Source organism: Gossypium raimondii, chromosome 12, assembly GCF_025698545.1.
Source record: "Gossypium raimondii isolate GPD5lz chromosome 12, ASM2569854v1, whole genome shotgun sequence".
Classification (NCBI taxonomy): Eukaryota; Viridiplantae; Streptophyta; class Magnoliopsida; order Malvales; family Malvaceae; genus Gossypium; species Gossypium raimondii.
Genome location: NC_068576.1, coordinates 5,645,967 through 5,663,689, shown reverse-complemented (window position 1 = coordinate 5,663,689; position 17,723 = coordinate 5,645,967). Strand labels below are relative to the sequence as shown.

The 17,723-nt window shown below is 33.2% G+C and overlaps 2 protein-coding genes across 2 annotated transcripts; both read left to right on the top strand.

Moving 5' to 3' along the window:
* The first annotated feature begins 3,036 nt into the window (after positions 1 to 3,036).
* LOC105763000 (uncharacterized) lies at positions 3,037 to 7,216 on the top strand. Its single transcript, XM_012581005.2, has 5 exons — positions 3,037 to 3,576; positions 4,592 to 4,701; positions 4,791 to 5,162; positions 5,631 to 6,306; positions 6,691 to 7,216. The coding sequence occupies exons 1-5, from the start codon at positions 3,336 to 3,338 to the stop codon at positions 6,768 to 6,770; spliced, it is 1,479 nt and encodes a 492-aa protein (XP_012436459.1). The 5' UTR covers positions 3,037 to 3,335; the 3' UTR covers positions 6,771 to 7,216.
* A 1,874-nt stretch (positions 7,217 to 9,090) lies between these two features.
* LOC105762999 (protein RETICULATA-RELATED 1, chloroplastic) lies at positions 9,091 to 13,208 on the top strand. The gene is made up of 8 exons (XM_012581004.2): positions 9,091 to 9,577; positions 10,653 to 10,817; positions 10,931 to 11,023; positions 11,106 to 11,221; positions 11,341 to 11,439; positions 11,532 to 11,837; positions 11,966 to 12,130; positions 12,527 to 13,208. The coding sequence occupies exons 1-8, from the start codon at positions 9,257 to 9,259 to the stop codon at positions 12,813 to 12,815; spliced, it is 1,554 nt and encodes a 517-aa protein (XP_012436458.1). The 5' UTR covers positions 9,091 to 9,256; the 3' UTR covers positions 12,816 to 13,208.
* Positions 13,209 to 17,723: the final 4,515 nt, after the last annotated feature.

The following is a 17,723-nucleotide window of genomic DNA, read 5'->3' as shown; positions in this document are numbered from 1 at the left end:
GTCTGATCTGCTGTCGAACCTAGTCGCAATATATCTGACCTCGGCCTCTACGTAATCCACCCAGTTGGTTATGAACGAAAGGAATCCCCAAAATAGTTTTGAAAAGAATTTTCTTTGACGGCTGCTAGACTCAGTCAAAGGAAAAACGGGATTCTTATATATCTATTTTTTTAGGGTTTTAGAAATTAAATAAATATAATAATATGTTAAACCGAAAATTATAATTACATTAATTATAATATAATTTCGGTAAACCATATATTTATTTAAATACGAACCAAAAAATCATATTCTCATTGTGTATAACAACCTTGTACATATAATGTGTTCGATATTTGATTACCCAATTAAATTAATTCTATAATTAATTTAATTCATGTGACAACCAAACACAATACCAATTATGTTTTATTCCGTTCATTTTAACTATAGGGTGTGACCCTGTAGGTTCCTGTAACGTTAGCAGTAATACTAGAACGATTCCAATGTTACAAACAATGAGTGACATCTAGCAATGCATCATTGCTACCTAAGTCACAAGAAATAATGATTCGACATAACCTTTTATAATTAACCTTTTATGCAATAATCCTTAAGTCCTTTATCTCTGGATTGGACACAAGTCATGGAATAGTCACACTTGCATAGTCCATTCCATGTTCCTTGATATCTTAAGTAGACTATGATATACAAATAAGTATGACATCTCATATCAACTTATTTGAGCGTGGCCATGCATTTCTAGTCTCACTTAATCAAGTGGCCTAAGATATTACTCCCATTATGTAGGAGAGGCTTATCCTATCTCGATCAACCATATCCCTCTACATAGATCGTGGTATATCCAACATCAGCCTTTATAGAACAACCAGTTACATTGTACGTTTGACTGTATCAAAATATACAACTCACGATGTTGGGATTATGATGATCTCAAGTTTGAGGATCATATACATATTAATCACTATGAGTAATGTTGTGACAATTACATAATAATCCAAGAAACATACTCATAACGGGTCAGTTCAATATGTTGTTCTCTAACACACATATTCATGCATTGATTTTGACATTCCATGTCAATGACAACTCTTTATCATCAATCAATTACATGTTAGTCTTAATGCATTATCGTTGTCCTATCGAACAATAATACTTGACTAAGAAACTTTTAACAATAATCATATTATTCTCAGGACATTATTATAAAACAGTTTATTTTATACACACAGAAAAGAAACTGAAATAATAATGGTAACGCCTTATATTAATAAACATGATAAATCAAGTATGTTATTACAACCATCTCATGATTGATCTTTGGGCATACTCTAACAGTTTGTACACATGACAACAAATAGTTATGGACTTAGTATGGGTTTGGATGGGCGGTATGTTTACATGTGGTTAGTGTAAAAACAATGGTGGTGGTGAGATTAGATACTGTAGCGTGAGACAAAAAGTAAGCTAAATGCATTAAAAAAAAACCATATTACATAAATTTTGTAGAGATTTGGCCTTGCTACAATCTTGACACCATGCCAAAAAAACGATATTCCAATTTTTTTTTTTCAAATATATATAAGTATTTTTTATATTATTTAAAAAAATTCAAGTCTTACCTATAAAACTCAAACTTTAACAAAAATAAAAACTATTGTAGGGTATATTTGATAAACTAAAATTTAAGTGCTCAAAAGTTGAGTCTTGAATTTTTACTTTTAAATTTTAGAAGTGATAAATTTATATTAGAAAATTATTTGGTAAGCTAGTAAATATAAATATGGAATGTAATTATGTTGTTTAATAAATGCAAATATTAATTTTAAAATATTATTTATTATTTAATTTTAATCTTATTAATATAATATTTTATATTATTTTAGATTGTTTTAAATAAAAGATAAGTATGGTCATTTCAATATTTTTTAAAATATATAATTTATTTAAATTTTAATAAAATAAAATAAACTTAATATTTTCTACTATAAGTGATAAGTATCCACTTACGTATTTATCTTATTCAACACTTTTTGTTAAAAATTTATATTAAGTAAAAATTAAAATGATTATCAAACATTTTTAAAATATTAAATATTAGAAATTTTATTTTTAATGAAATGAAAATTTTACATGGTTTATCAAACATACCTTTACATAAAGAAAAATATAAAATTTTATAAATAATATTTAGAAGATAATACATACATTTTAAATAGAATAAAAACAAAATGTATGAAAAACTTTAATCCTTTACAAAATCAAAAGGATTTGATGATAAAATTGACTAAAAAATAAAAAAATTAAGAAAAATAGAGAGGAAAAAAAACTTTGTCATTCATTTTATTGTAATTCATATATGTTGGTTATGTTAGTGTATTTTATTATGTTATGATATATATATATATATGTGTGTAAAAGAAGAAGACTTGTAGAAGAAGATTACACTAGTGTTGGTAACTATTGTGCAATCAAAGTAGACATCACATCTTTAATATATGTAGCATAATTATTCTAATTGATTATAAAGGAGATCCTTGACTTATTATTGGTCCACGTGCATGTCCAATATTGGTAAACCTGCCCATAAAAGGAAAATAATATAATTATTTTAAAAGGAGATCCTTTTGTTTTTGTTTTATGACACATTGTCCACTTCATAGTGGCACCAACCAAAATACCTTTTAAAAAAAAAACTTATTTATTATTAAGTTGGCATGAAAATATTTTTATTTTAAATAAAATTAAAATATATGATTGTTTGTAAAATTTAATATTATTTTATTATAAAGAATTAGCTTAGATGAAATGAAAAGTGAAAGAGAAGAAACTTGTTTTACCACCAAATATTTTAGAAATATATTGTCAGTTAATTGGGAATTATTATAGTATTACTATGGGTGCACGTAAAAATAATACCCTAATGTATTTGAATAAAATAAATATAATATTTATTACTCTATAAAAATAATTCAACAGCTAGTAACACTAAAATTGAATCCTGTAATTTCAACTCAATTAAAAGCTTGTGAAATAAAATGAAAGTGAAAAAGGTGAGCGTTAGAGAGAGAGAGAAAGAGAAAAGGCAGTGTGTAACAATTTTGTAGTTAATAGAGAGCGAGAGAGGCAGAGGGCATATGCCCACCATTAACGCTTGTCTTTCAATCCACACGCTTCAACCCTTTGCAAAGTTATTCTTTGTCGCTGTTGTTGGTGATAGAGTGAGTTTTCTAGAGAGCCAAAGTTCAAAAGAAGAGAAGGACCCAGGGCCAGTGAGTTAGAGAGAGAGAGAGAAGTCTTTAGCTTTTTTTCTTGCTCTTCCAGATGCTCTTTCAATGGGGAAAAATGAGGACCCAGATCTGCAGCAAAGAGAGCAGAATCTTGAATCAGGGAATGATCAAGGGCGTCCAGGGAGATGTTGGATGCTTTTCTCAAGGCTTTCAAACGACCTCAGTTTCAAATGTGTTTTTGTTTTGTTTCTTAGTTTGTCGGTTTTGTTGCCAGGGATCTTCTGGATCCTTCCTAACCGTTCTATAACCACTGGATTTGATGCCAAACAAGCTATTAAGCTCAGTGGTAGGTTTTTCTTTTCTTTTTAAAATTTTAATTTAGTCTCTCGTTTTATTTGTTTGTCTAGGGTTTAATCATTGAAGCGGTTTTTTTCTTTTCTGTTTGATTAGGGTTTTTACGGTATCTCCGATAATTGCGCTTATGTTAATTTTCTTTGCACTTTTTGTTGTTTTAATTGGATCCTCAACTGTCGAGGACTAATGGGTATTTCCCTGATTGATATCTATTTCACCTTTGTGCTTCAATTAGGGTTCTTGGTTGGCTCCTCTTGTAATTGCACTTGATTATATTTCATTTTGTAGATTCGAAATCTATCTTTTAAATCTGGAGTTTTGATATTCTAAAATGTGGGTTTTCCCTTGTTTTTCTTTCATACCTTTCGGGTTTTCGGATGTTATTTATTTTGCCTTGTTGTTTTATTGGTTTCTGCTAATTCTTTGGGTAAATAGGTATGCATGTACTTCACCTTCTACTGCAATTACTGTGAGGGCAGGTTCTTTATTGATTTCTAAATTGGAACTATATGTGTGTATCTATATATTCAGTTTTATGTTTAAAGCCTGGTTCAAGTATAATAGAAAGTGATTTTTTTTTCTATTTTTAGAGTATTTCTCCTTTTTGTTACAGGGGAAACGGTTAATGGCTTGTTTCAATGCGTTTATGCCCTCCCCCCCTCCCTTTTTTTTTTCTTTTAAACAAAAATCTCAAATGTTTGAGGCAAGGATCTGTGGTGATTGTTTTTTTCATACCATAAATTGATAAACAGTTGATCACATAGAAACTGGTAATCTTTTGCAAGATCATGTGCCATCATACGAGTATTCAGTTCTCTATTGAACTCAATGGCCTTTCTTGGCATGTTACTTCATTTTTTAATGGAGCTGTCAAATTAAGATAACGGACATCAGTTCCTTATTTAGAATTAGCCTTTCCTGATTTGGTGACTTTGGTCTAAATGCTTAGTGAAATACTAGTAATTTTCCTTGTTTGTTACTTACATGCATTCATTTATGCTTTGCAGCCTCAGTTCGTGCGTACTTTAAACTTCAGAAACCAGTTTCAGAGCTTGTTCAGTATGTTGAAAAGTTAGAATATGATATCTATGAAGAAATAGGCATGCCGGCTACTAAGGTTTTACATCCATCTTATGCTATTTATATTTACATGTATTTACTGCCCCATTATGTGAGAAGTTGATCTAAATTTACTCATTTTCACAGGTGGTTGTCTTATCCATGCACCAGTCAGGTGCATCTAACTCTACTGATGTGGTGTTTGGCCTTCTTTCCGACCCCATAAGTAGTCCAATAAACCCAGTATCTCTAAGTGTGCTGAGATCATCTTTAATTGAGCTGTTCCTTCAACAATCCAATCTGACTTTGACTACTTCAATTTTCGGGCAGCCTTCTAAGTTTGAGATTTTGAAGTTTCCTAAGGGCATCACTGTAATCCCTGTACAACCTGCTTTCATCTGGCCCATAACCCAAATGCTATTTAATTTTACTCTGAATAATTCTATAGCTGAAATACTGGCCAACTTCATTCAGTTAAAAGATCAGCTGAAATATGGCCTGCGTCTGAGACCTTATGAGGTATGGTATCTGTTTCTAGCAACACTTGCGCATTTTGATTTCACCAATGTTTGGTTTTTGGGTGGATCTATGGTAGTATCACACTACCATTCCCATGACCTCAGATCTGATCTAATAGTGTTTGGAAGTGGGAATTGGAAGATTTCTTGCTACCAAATTATTCAAAATCAATTGAATTGTTGAATAATAGTAAATTGATTCTCAAAAAGGATAAAGAAAGACACTGCATCTTAAGTGTTCTGTGTTAACTGTATTAACACTCTTGATTAGCAGCTCCTAGGATATAGGTACAACTGTCAAATCATTTATTAGTAACTGCATCTTAGCCCGAGTTTAGGAAATTAAACCCTTGAAGTTTCTTCATTGCAGTGGACCAGAAATTGGGAGTTTGGAGGGAAGAGCATATGTCCTAATGCTTGATTCCTATTTATGGTACTAGCTAATAATAATAATTATTTTTAATTGCAGAATTTGTTTGTGCAATTAACAAACCAAAAAGGGTCGACGATATCCTCCCCAGTCATCATTCAGGCTTCAGTGACATCATCTGATTTTGGTAACCTTCTGCCTCAGAGATTAAAGCAATTGGCTCAAACCATCACAGAGTCTCCTGCTAAGAATCTTGGTCTTAATAACTCAGTCTTTGGTAAAGTTAAAAGCATTAGTTTATCATCTTATCTCAAGGGTACACTTCATGCTACTGCTCCCACTGCTTCGCCAGCTCCATCTCCAGAGCCATCTATTTCCCCACATCCTTCTTTTAGGCCAACTCATCCTCCAGCATCATCACCCAAGAGTCATCATCCCCAACCTTGCCGTAAGTGTAAAGCTGCTTCTCCATCTGGTAATAGTCCCCTGCATTCACCAGGTCCTGAAAGTGGTCCCTACCCTTCTTTTCCTCCTTTGATTTCTCCTGCACCCTCTACTATAGCTCCTCCCCCCTGTCCATACTCTCGCCCTGCCACTCCAAGATCTCATTCTAACCTAACTCCTCATCATCTACATTCCACGTCACAGTTGTCCCCAGATCTACCACCATTACCTTCAGTGTCTTATGGGTCTCATCCAGGCCAGGGTATAGACAGCGTGAAGGGCCCAGTTTCTGCACCCCTTGCTCAGTCACCATCAGTGCAATCACCTTCATGTAAGCATCTAACGCTTAGTGACTTAGGGTGAGTTTAGATGGGCAGTGTGCTTATCTGCGGTTAGTGTAAAAACAGCGGTGGCAGTGAGATTAGATACTGTAGCGTGAGATAAAAAGTAAGCTAAACGCACCGCACCGCACCGCACCCAATCGCCCATCCAAATCCACCCTTATACTATTCTCCCGAAAGAAATATTTATATGATTCTGCTTATGTATTTTGTTTTTGAAAATTGCTCTCCTTTGTATTGTCGCAAACTTGGCATTGTTGTGTTGAGCTTTCTAATGTTTGTTAAGATTCATCCGTCTCCCATCTATCCATATTTTGTTAATGATGCTTTAGCTAATTGTAAGGATTGTTTTTGTGATTGTTGTGCATTTGCAGCTAAAGCAGTTAGTGTTCTCCCCAAGGAATTCTGGTTATTGGGATCTTTAGGAGTCTTGATCTTTCATCTCCTTTTATGATCGGATTGATTCATTATGTGCCATACCACCCAAAGTTCCAAGTCATCCATGATAGATGTTCATTTCCAAATTTTGATATGGCAAGGGTTGTAGAAGCACGTACGAAAAGTTTCGAAGTTTTTTTTTTCCTTCAGGCAAGCAATGTACATGTAAATGAGATGGATGATGAACTGATGGTCCAAGCCAGAAAGCTGGCAGGCCACTCATCTTACTTCGAGTGTTTATGAGAAAAAAGAAAAAAACGCAGGGTGTTTTTCCCAAAGGGAATAACACCTAGAGATGGTGTGGCTACGGAAGAAGCAGGCATCACAAAGAAGTCTCTTATATTGATTCAAAGTGTAAAGAATATATACCCTGCTTCTTTTTGAGCCCCTATATGGAAATTGTAAAAACTAGCGTCTTATAATACTCCTGGAATGATAAAAAGAATATATATATTTATATGACTTCAATGTGTTAAATAGCTTCTAAAATTTTAAATTATCATTTAGCAGTCAATAGTTATATTTTGTTACAACCTTGCTAGGATGTAGGCATGTTGGTGTGGGATTATAGCTGGTGTGTGGGGTTAATTTCGCATGTTTGGTGCACCACACGAAACGAAAGAAGGAAAGAATATATTGTGTACAACACTGAACTGGACTTCTTAGTCAAATAAAATGATAAAATCAAGTTGAAAAGAAAGGTTTCATTTGGTTTCTTTATCATATGAAATCAACAAATCAAGTTGAAAACTAAGGCTTGGAAAATAACTACCGTGTATATTAGAGAACAAGAGTATTTTACATTTAACATCACTCAATTTTCATATAAATCATTAATTTTAATTTAATCAAATACCATTAAATTAAACCTTTCCATTAACACTGTTAAAATGTACTAATAGAAAGTCATTTTTACAATTTAAAACAAAAATTCAATATCCTTTTATTTAATAAATAAAATCGTCAAAACATATATTGATGGTGCATGAATTTATGCATCGACAATGCATCAAATATTATATATATATATGAGATATGATTGGGAAGGATCTTCTTACACATTATATCCTTTTGTATATTTTATCGACAGATATTTTAATGATTCAATCATCATATTTCAGTATTTTATTCATATAGATCACTCATGTCAAATTTGATGTGAACTAAAATTTATAGCAATTTGTTTTATGTAAAAAAAACTTTGAAACATTCAATAAATATTAATATACACTTTTTAGATCAATATGATAAATATATCGATTTATTCGAAAATTTACATGATGACAAATACAATTATATTGATAAATTCAATAATTGAATTGTTAGAATATTGATCGTACAAAAATATAAAAAAATGTGTAGAATTATTTTATGAGGGTAGGTGAATTCTTGTTTTGGATGTCTAAATAAATTGAATTACAGCAAAACGAAAAAAAAAAAAAAACAAGGAAAAATGGCAAAAGGAAAAGTAAGAAAATAACGAAGCTCGGAGGTGACATTTTAGTTAGGATAATTTAAAGTTTTTAGATTTTGTTATTATTAAAATAGTTTAGATTAATTTTAAATAGATATTAGGATAATAATTAAAATATAAAATATTAAGATAATTAAAAGTTTTAATCGATTAATTTAATTTCAATAAAATAATTAGGAGTTTAAAATAGATTAGGATAATTAGGGTTTTGTTTTTAATTGCCATGGTTCAACGAAAGTTTAGTAGTAGGAAAAAAACCTATGGTGATTTAACAAAAGAGACATACAAAACTTGCAAAGTGGATAAACAGCTTCCCAAACTGTTTGCTCTTTATTCCACAATCTGGTACCTTGTGGGTTTTTTTTTTAAATATTTAGTCCATTTTTTATCGATAAAATTTAGTATAATTGACGGAATAACTACGTGTATTTCATTCTAATATATAATAATCAGTTTTTAACAGTGACTAATTTATGACACTCTTAATACAAAAGCCTTCATGATAGCATGAAGATACTAATACTACTATAAGTAGTTTACGAATTAAGGCTAATTATTTACATAATTTACGTTTATTGTGTTTAAGATGCCATTGCATAAAAATATGAAGAATCACTTTCATTATACCTTCCGAATTTAAGATTTAGAGCTAAACAAGGAAAAGATATCGAAAAAACCTTTAAAATTTGCTCAAGACAACTTTGTACCATTATAATTTGGTGCCTAGAAAATAATTTCACTTAGGTCCTATGGCCCAAAAAGATTGATCCCAAACTCGGCCCCGAGCCGGTCGATCCTACTCACTAGAAACTCACCCGAGTCAACTGTTTCGTCAACCGGATTGGGTTGTCGCGTAGTCGCGAGACTATCCATCAAAACCCCTCTCCAATCCTTTCTTCAGCTTTCTCTTCGACTTTCTCTCCCTGTTGAGAGAAAAAGAAAATTTAAACGTGAACTTCGTTCACAGAATATTTTCTCGGAAAAGAAAATAGAAAACCATAATCTTTCTCTCCGTCCAAACACAGAAAATGTCTCATATAATGTTCCAAACCTCTCCACTTCCCAAAACCTTGTTATTAAAGCCGAGTCTGCCGCCCCCACCCGGTAAGCATAGGAAAAATCTGACTTTGAGATGTTCATCTTCCTCTTTAATCGACGGTGGGGAGTCCTCCGTCGCTTCTCTAGAGCGCTGTTTCTTGGCACCACCGGCGCCTGTGGAGTCCGCATCTTCAGGTTCGGGTGAGGTTGGACCTGTTATGAAAGGAGGGCAATACGGTGCGTTTGGTGCGGTTACCTTGGAGAAGGGGAAGCTTGATTTGTCTCAGAAGCAGTCTACTTCTAGCCCTGAGGTTGGTTTTCATTTTTGTTTTTTTGCCTTTGGGCATGAAGAGTTAGTTTTTAACTTAATTAAGCTTAATTTCAGAAATAGGAATTAATTAGTTTTTTCCCTTGAAATTAGAGCAAGAAATGATTTAGTCTTTAGCTATTAAAACTATAGAAGTACTTCAGAGTTGATTTTTTTTATTAAATATCAGGAGAAAAGGGGTTCTGTTTAATTTCGTTAACTATAGAAAATACTTTCTTGAAACTTATTGAATGAATTCAAATGAAATTTTTTCATCTTATTTCTATTATTTAAGTTCAAAGGAAGAAATGGAAGAATATTGAGCAAGATTAAATGTGCTTTTTAAAAAATGAGGTATAAGTATTTAGTTGTAGGAATCCGAAGAAATGGAAATATGATGAATCTTTATATGTTCAACTGAATGTTCTATCCAACAGAGAATCACATGTACCATACAGAAGCTCAAACTGATTTTTGAGTTAAACTAGCTTAATGTATCACTGTTTCTATCCCATCCTTGCAATGATCATATTCTCCATTGGTGGAAGATTGTAACGATATCTTACAACAATTTTGACCTTATATATGTTTCAGTATTCCTTCTGTATAATTCTTAAGCTTAACCTTCTCCAGTGTTAAATCAGGAATGGAAATCTTTTCGTTCAGATGTTATTTCTTAAGATGTCCTTGCTACTCTTGATTTGACATGCTTGATTTACATATCAAATTTCAAATATAGTAGTTGCTTTCTAAAATGTTGATTACTGCCAAGTTTTGGACTTATGGTTAGGTCAAGGAGTTGAATATATATCGGGTTAATGCCGATTTATTTTCTAGATATTTGTATATTTGTTCTGTTTTATATTGGTTGGTGTGAGGATTTGGGTTTGCATGCTCCTTGTACTAATAACTTCAATAAATTGCTGCTAGTGATTGAAGCTTGATGTTCTATTATTTATTTATTTATTTATATATTGTAATCAGATGATTATTTCTTTCAAGTCTTTTATACCATTTTTTCCCTTGAAAACATCATCCACAAATTGTTAAGGATTAGTTTAAATTCATTGAAATTACAGCTTGCAACTGGAGGAGGTGGTGGAGATATTGGAAAGAAAATTAATCATGGAGGTGGAGATGGGGGTGATGATGATGGAGATGATGATGATTATTTTGATGACTTTGATGATGATGGTGAGGGAGAAGAGGGGGGACTATTTAGAAAGCGTATGTTTCTTGAAGAGGTAAGAGATCAAGTCCAGCGCATACATTATGCATGTTTAAGGACTTATATTTGTCAGGTTCTTAAAGAATAAGTTCTCTCAAATTATTGATTTTCCATCATTTTCTTTTCCAGCTCTTTGATCGAAAATTTGTAGATGCCGTATTAAATGAGTGGCACAAGACGATGATGGACTTGCCTGCTGGCTTCCGACAAGCTTATGAAATGGTTTATTGTCTTTTTATATCAGTTTATCACATCCAAGGATCTTGTGATTTGTGTCAGCTACTGACTAAAACTGTGCCTCCAGGGATTGGTCAGTTCAGCCCAGATGGTAAAATTCTTGGCAATTAATGCCAGACCAACCACTAGTAGATTTATTTCTCGGACTCTTCCTCAAGGAATGTCTCGGGCATTTATTGGCAGGTAACCCCAGATATGCTGCTATGCCTACTCAAGGATGTCTCCAGCATTCTAAATAAAATGAATATTTGATATTGTTTAATATGTTGTTGGATGCTTATGTTTGATGTTCTTATTGACAGGATGCTTGCAGATCCTGCCTTTCTATACAGGCTTCTTTTGGAGGAGGCTGCTACTATTGGCTCTTCTGTTTGGTGGGAGGTGAAGAATCGAAAGGATAGGTAGTTTTTCTTACACAATAATATGCCTACTTGCCTTGTTGATCCATTTTATCAAATCAAGCTAATAAAGACTTACTTTACTGCATCTACAGGATTAAGCAAGAATGGGATCTGGCACTTATGAATGTGCTTACAGTAGCAGCATGCAATGCTCTTGTAGTTTGGTCTCTAGCTCCTTGTCGTTCGTATGGCAATACCTTCCGGTTTGACTTGCAAAACACGTTGCAGAAGCTTCCCAACAATATATTTGAACGGAGTTACCCACTTAGAGAATTTGACTTGCAAAAGAGAATCCATTCTCTTTTCTACAAGGCTGCAGAGTTGTGTATTGTTGGATTAACTGCTGGAGCAGTACAAGGTTCTTTGTCAAATTTTTTGGCCAGTAAAAAGAAGGAAAAGTAAGTAGAGCTAATGGTGTCTCAATTATATTGTTGTTCCATTTATTTGGAAAAGGAAAAAAAAAAAAATTCTTGTTGCTTGCAAGGTTCTTATATATTAATGGTTTATTTTTTGATAATATTGTCAGGTTGTCTGTGACAATTCCGTCCATGAGTACCAATGCGCTGGGTTATGGTGCTTTCCTTGGACTCTATGCAAACCTTAGATATCAGCTTTTGTGTGGGTTTGATCAAGCAATGGTCAACCATTTTGATGTCATTGGTGTAGCATTGTTCTTCAGCACTGCTTTAAGGTAGGTCTTGACCTCTCTTGCTTCCCCCCAGCCCCTTTTGAACTACCGGCACCACATGGCCTTCACTTCTCTTGTTTATGTTGTGTTAAGTACGTATGATTGTGTTGCTTGGGCATTCCTTTATTCTTCTCGATACCTTTTCTCTAGATGTGCTGCTAAACTGTAGTCCTAAGCAGTAAGCATCCCTATTTTCTTAGATTTTCTACTTACCTTTCCCATTGCTTTTTGATCGTCATGGTTACTTTCTTAGGGTCTAGTTAGACAGAACAGCAAGCACTAGCATTTTATCATTTTATGACTGCACTGTTGTTTTGCACTTAGAACTCTTCATTGTTGGTTAGTTTGCTTCTATGGAGTTTGTGTTATTGCTTATCTTGCTTGACTGGGTTTTTGCAGGGTTCTGAATGTTCAATTAGGAGAGAGATCAAGGTTGGCTTGGCTAGGTGTTGAGGTGGATCCACTGGTTCAGTCAGATGACCTCTTGAAGGCTTATAACAGACCTTCTGAGGATGGGACCAGATCCTCCTCTAAATGGTTTATATCAAAGAATGCCATTGTTTCTGGTCTTGGACTTCTTGGTATCAGACAAGGAAATGCTGAATCTGCTGCCAATGAAGAAACGAGAGCTCCAAAGGCCCGGAGAAAGAGGATTGTGAGGAAGAAGGTAACTGCAAGCTCTGCGTAGTTAATTGACATAAATTCGATTGCTGTCCAATTTTGCTGCTTGACTGAGAGAATACAATACGAAAGAGAACCTCTTGCTAAGATTTTTGTCTGGTGCTGATCGCTGGCTAAACAAATCCAAATGGCACCAGCACAGTAACTGAAGAGTTCTTGACTGCTGCTACTCAATTTCATTTGATGTTAAATATTTGTTATACCAATGAAGTGCTATACTCCAAGTTGAGTCGGTTCGATTTCATTTGCACCGCAAATAATTGGCAGGGATGTTTCTGGCAGATGCTTGGTCTTAGATGACCTACGATAGAGTGATGTGCAGTTAAGTGTTCAGTAAGTTTCTAAATATGATTGTCATATTTTTTTCTTTTCAAATGAAGTTAGAGTCGATTTCACTGCATTTCCTATAATTCATTGTCGTTTAGGATGTTTTTCTATGAACCATTGGTCGCCCATGACAACATTTTCTACTTTCTCCTTTATAAAGAGCATTGACGGTTGAAGCTTGAACCGAGGCCCATAGCCTCAAAGTTTGAAGCTTGAACCCCTACTCACTGTCACGGTCCTCCACTCCCTCAACAAGGGCATTGGCTTCACCGTCTCCATTATCTCCCGTGCACCAAATCATTTGCTTCCCCTTTTTTTCTTGGCCAACCGGGATTTTTGAAATGCATAGCTACCCTTTTGCATATCTTAAGCAAAATCAAAGCAAAGGGTGACGTTTCTCCACGTTTACTACCATGGAACTTTAGTTGCGCTACCTTTGCTTATGCATTTGCCAGTATTGTTCCCTGTAGCACAGCACTTGTCATCAATGCAACCGTACATGTAGTAATGTACTTTTACTTTATCTGCTATGTGCGACGGGGATTCGTCCCAAGTGGAAGAAGAGATTGGTGTCCAGCTTTCTAGTCTCTGTTTTGATGCCTTTGCTAGTTGCTGGGGGAATGTGGGGTTGGTTTTTGGATGCTGTTTTCAATCCCTCTGTTTTGTTGACTTCCATGACAAGGGCTATGCCAACAAAAATTGATAAAGCTCTCATGATTCTAAACAACCAGAGAGTAGCTTCACTATGTTTTCATCTGGTTGTTAATAATTTGGAATTGTACATTGGAGGAGAAACGTGTTAATGAGCTGGTGCATAAGACTTCCAAACTCCACGTCAAGCCTCGTTGAGAAATACCCTAAAAGGCCCAAGTTGTTGAAATGCAGGCATTTGGTTCTTGTTTTCCCCATACAAGACAAGTTGACTAGATGCAGTTCCGCACGAATTGAGTGCTTTGCGACTATAAATGAATCTGAAAGGCTTCAACATTTGTACCAGCTGGCTTGTGTCTTTATCTCGACAAGTGACTTAACCACGTGTACCATGCATGCAGACAGTTGAAAGGAGGAGGATATGGTAAGCAAAGTGATGGGGTTGCGGTACATTTATCTCAGTTAATCTCTTTATGCTTATATTTGTTGATTGGAGCATTTAACTCCAGTGAAATCTCCCAACACCAGTTGGTTGTACTTGTTCCCTACCAATTATGTCCATTAAATATTTTTGTCCTTTCCTTTTTGTCTTGTCATACATATCCATTTTTTCACCTTTTTTATTTACAAATTTTAATTAACTTTACTAATTTAATATGTAATAAAAGCGGTTCATGGGTCGGGCTTGGACAAAAATTTTTGTTTCTCAAGTTATTTTGGTCCGACTTGAATTCAATTTAAATAATAAAAAATATCTTAAATTTAAATTTGATCACAAAATATATAAAACATTAATATACAATTTTTAACATTTTATTAATTTTGAAAAATGAAATGAGCTTTTTGAACGAAAATGAAAAATAGAAGGGTGATACTCTCATTTTTTTTGTTTGTAGCCTTTTGGCGACATGGTCGAGCGGTAAGGTGGGGGATTGAAAATCTCTTATTCTCCAATTCAAATCCGGGTGTCGCTTGGTCGAAAAAAAAAAACTCAAAACCCTAACGCCTCCTAGCGTTTAGGATTCAAGAAAAAACTAAAGTAGTGGAAGGAAATCAGTAAATCTTGATATGGGAGCCCCTTACTAATGGAGTGGCTATTAGAAGAGTCTTGAATTAGATTGGATAATGGGACTGTTTAATTAACTAATGAATAAATAGGTTTAGGCTTGAAAATGTTTTTGGAACCAAATCGCTACTCGACTCATAAATTCCTCTATATAGTATCTTATTATCAAATTTCAACATATATTTTATTTTAAAATTTTTTAAAATTAAAAGAACGTTTAGTTATTTATTATTTTAGTTTTCAATAATAATTTTCATTCATTTACTATAAATGAAATTATATAATTATAATCTTTTAAATAAATATATAATATGTCTATATTTTAGCAGTTTTAATATTTTAAATAATTTAAGTTTTTAATATGTTATAAGTTTCACTATATATAAATATTATTCTAATTCTCCTAATAGTTATTTCCTCTTTCTATTATAATTTATCTCACCATCACCATTCAAATACATTTCACCGTTAATTTTAATTTCGTCACCACAACTTATGTGTTGAGTAGGACTCTGCTAGCTGTTTCCCCATGAATTATACTTCCATGCCCATTGATCAGTCACTTCTCAGCTATCTGTTTCTTCTTTCATCTTTAATACCCATAACTTGGTAGATTTATGTAAGCTATCTATCATTATTATTATTGTAATGACGTGGTCTTTACACTCCTCTCAAACTGTTTTTTACTGTTACTACTAAACCAAGAAAATTAAATTCATTGCATAGAGAGTAAGGCTTATTATGAGGGAAATTGTCGTGGGAAGAAAATATTTTAAAATGTTATAAATGTAATTAAGATGTTAACATGTATTTCCTTTATTTATTTTAATTTTTAAATATACTTCGGTTGTGGAATCCGTATATATAATAATACATCATCATAAAGCCGTACCATTTAATTTTAAGTTTTAATCCTAATTTTTGTTGGTGATTATAAAATATATCTTCCAAATATCAAGTGAATTGAAGTAAAAACAAAAATAGAGGTTTGATAAATTCTAGTGTTAATTAATGTAGAAAGGAGAGTGCTTGCAACATGAGAAAACTACCAATATCACCCGTAGGTTTTTCTTATCATATCAGATACGGTCTTTCTTGATGATTATATGTCATACAAGTAATTTTTTTATACATTAATTTCATTAATGATATTGTGTCAATTGTCTTGACCTGTATGAAGCAATGATTAAAGTTTTTGTCAGACATTTATTTGACACGGGTTCAAATTGTGTTATCCCCATCCTTATCTTAATATTTTGTATATAAAAAAAGTGATGAGTCAAGTAACATTATCAATCCAAACGACCCTTCTCATTGTTGTTCTAAATCCACGACAACCCTTTCTCAATTCAACTCTGTTTGCATTCATCATCATATCGGTTTTGATATGAATTTAAATAAAACAATGGTGACTAAACAACCCTTCTCAATTTTTAGTGCATCTCCCTTCATTTCAATTCTAGAATAGCCACTAAACAAACTAAAAAAGCAGTCGCTTTCTTAGTGCAACACTCAAGGGAGATAATATGTAACCTTGCCACCAGCAAGATGCTTACATGTGGTACCTCCATTATCTTATATATAAGCCCTATTGTTTAATTTCACTTCCCTCATCTAGTTAACCTTTCTCTCTCTTTCTATCTTTTTTTTTATAATCCTCCCCTCAACTCTACGTCAACAGCTCTCTTCCTTCTAAGGGTGAACTGTCACCCACCTTTGCTGGATCCCCTCCCTATTGATTCTTCATATAAAAAATTGCTGTGGTGAGCGTGAACGCTTATGGCTAATCTAGATTTGAATATTCTGCCAATCAAAGAGGAAAATCCTTGTTTCAACTGATAGACACCCCTAAGAAACACCATCCATGGAACACCCCTCACCCGTCACCATCATCGGATTAGGGTTACAAAAAGTTACAATAGTTCGTAGAACACAAGTTGTAACAGCTTGTTTTCAGTAGTGACAAAAATAGTGGTTTCAGGACCACAAACCCAACGAATAAGTCCGTATTAATTATTATTTAATTCGTATGAGTCAATTATAATTGATATTGAGTTTTGACTTGGTGAAATTGAGTTAATTGATTAAATAATTAAATGTAAGTGGTTGCCCCGAAAGTCAAGTGGTTTTGAAAAATGAGATATCGAGACCTCGCTTTTGAAAACCGAGGTTGTAAATATTTTTTTAAAACATTTATGGAGATATTATTTTGTCATGTGAAAGTTCGATTTAGCAATTTTATTGTTTAGATAGTTGATTAATTAAAAATGACTAAATTGTTAAAGTCATAAAACTGAATTGCTATTGAATTATAATGATTAAATGGATTAGTTAACTTAAGTGGAAGGTTTTATATGGAAATTATAACATTCCTATTTAGCATGGACATTTAAGGCATGAAAAATGCTAAATTTCTATGTTTAATTGAAGGGCAAACTTGTAATTAAATAAATAAAACTTAAATAAATGAAATAAAATAAAAATAAGGTATCATCTTCTTTAATGTTTCTTACCACCGAAAATGGAATTTGGAAACATGGCCTTGAGTCTTGACAATGGAAATTCCTTTTGCATGGTATGAATTTTTAGCCCGTTTATTATAATTTTTATATTTTTGAGATCGTTGCAACTAGGTCCAGTTAACTCGTACCTTCGTTTTTGAAACTGTTAAAAATTTTGGGTTTTACCATTAATGTTCTTGATGTTAAATGGTAAATTTATAGTTTTAGTTGTTGATTAAGATTATTTTGTAAAGTGATTTTGTTAGTTTTAACTAAAGGACTCAATTGTTAAAATATTAAAATTGTTTGGGAATTCTTGTGAATTTGGAATACTTATGAGTTGTAGTTGTATGAATAAAATTCTGTTAAC